Genomic DNA, 603 nt, shown 5'->3' with positions numbered 1-603 from the left:
TATGTGTGTGTGTGTGTGTGTGTGTGTGTGTGTGTGTGTGTGTTTTAACAGCAATGCGTATGTATTCTTTAAATAAGAAGAAAAAGAGCAATGCAATTCAGGCGTAAGATAGAGCATTAAAGGCGTTATAATTCATTTATAACTCACCTTTACATTAACGTCTTTCATTTTTTCCTGGCGTGCTTTCGGTAAAGGGTCCGAGACACGGGACATCGCGAGAAAATAAAAACTTTACCAACAGCAGTCGGGCTATATAAAATCCAGATGTTTGAATCTTGTTCAGAAGTAAGTAATATGAAAAATATACATGTGTATTAAAGCTCAATTCAGTCTCACGTGAACTGTGTTTAATAAGACACGCAAGGGTTTTTTTTTTCTTTCACAGGAAACCCCACAGCCTTCATGAGATACTGACCCTAATCAGACTTTAAACCAATAGCAGTCGTGTATTTCTCTGACTGACAGCCGCTTGGCCAATCACAGTTGCCACACACGAGCGACTCCGCCCATCACAGCTGCTACAGTACAGACTACAGCAGGACGCGCCACATGGTGTGTGTGTGTGTGTGTGTGTGTGTGTGTGTGTGTGTGTGTGTGTGTGTG

At 41.8% G+C, this 603-nt stretch overlaps 1 protein-coding gene across 2 annotated transcripts in view; it reads right to left on the bottom strand.

The window, feature by feature from the left end:
* arhgef2b (rho/rac guanine nucleotide exchange factor (GEF) 2b) overlaps nucleotides 1-368 on the bottom strand; it is a 47,691-nt gene extending 47,323 nt beyond the window's left edge. For both annotated transcript variants that reach the window (XM_016497994.1, XM_016497996.1), the window contains exon 1: nucleotides 148-368. In XM_016497994.1, coding sequence (XP_016353480.1) covers nucleotides 148-213 — 66 coding nt within the window. In that variant the 5' untranslated portion in view covers nucleotides 214-368. The remainder of the gene's footprint in view (nucleotides 1-147) is intronic.
* Nucleotides 369-603: the final 235 nt, after the last annotated feature.

Source organism: Sinocyclocheilus anshuiensis, unplaced genomic scaffold (assembly GCF_001515605.1).
Source record: "Sinocyclocheilus anshuiensis isolate Anshui unplaced genomic scaffold, SAMN03320099.WGS_v1.1 scaffold979, whole genome shotgun sequence".
Classification (NCBI taxonomy): domain Eukaryota; kingdom Metazoa; phylum Chordata; class Actinopteri; order Cypriniformes; family Cyprinidae; genus Sinocyclocheilus; species Sinocyclocheilus anshuiensis.
Note: the sequence above shows the minus strand (reverse complement) of the source record. Positions and strands in the feature narration are given on the sequence as shown.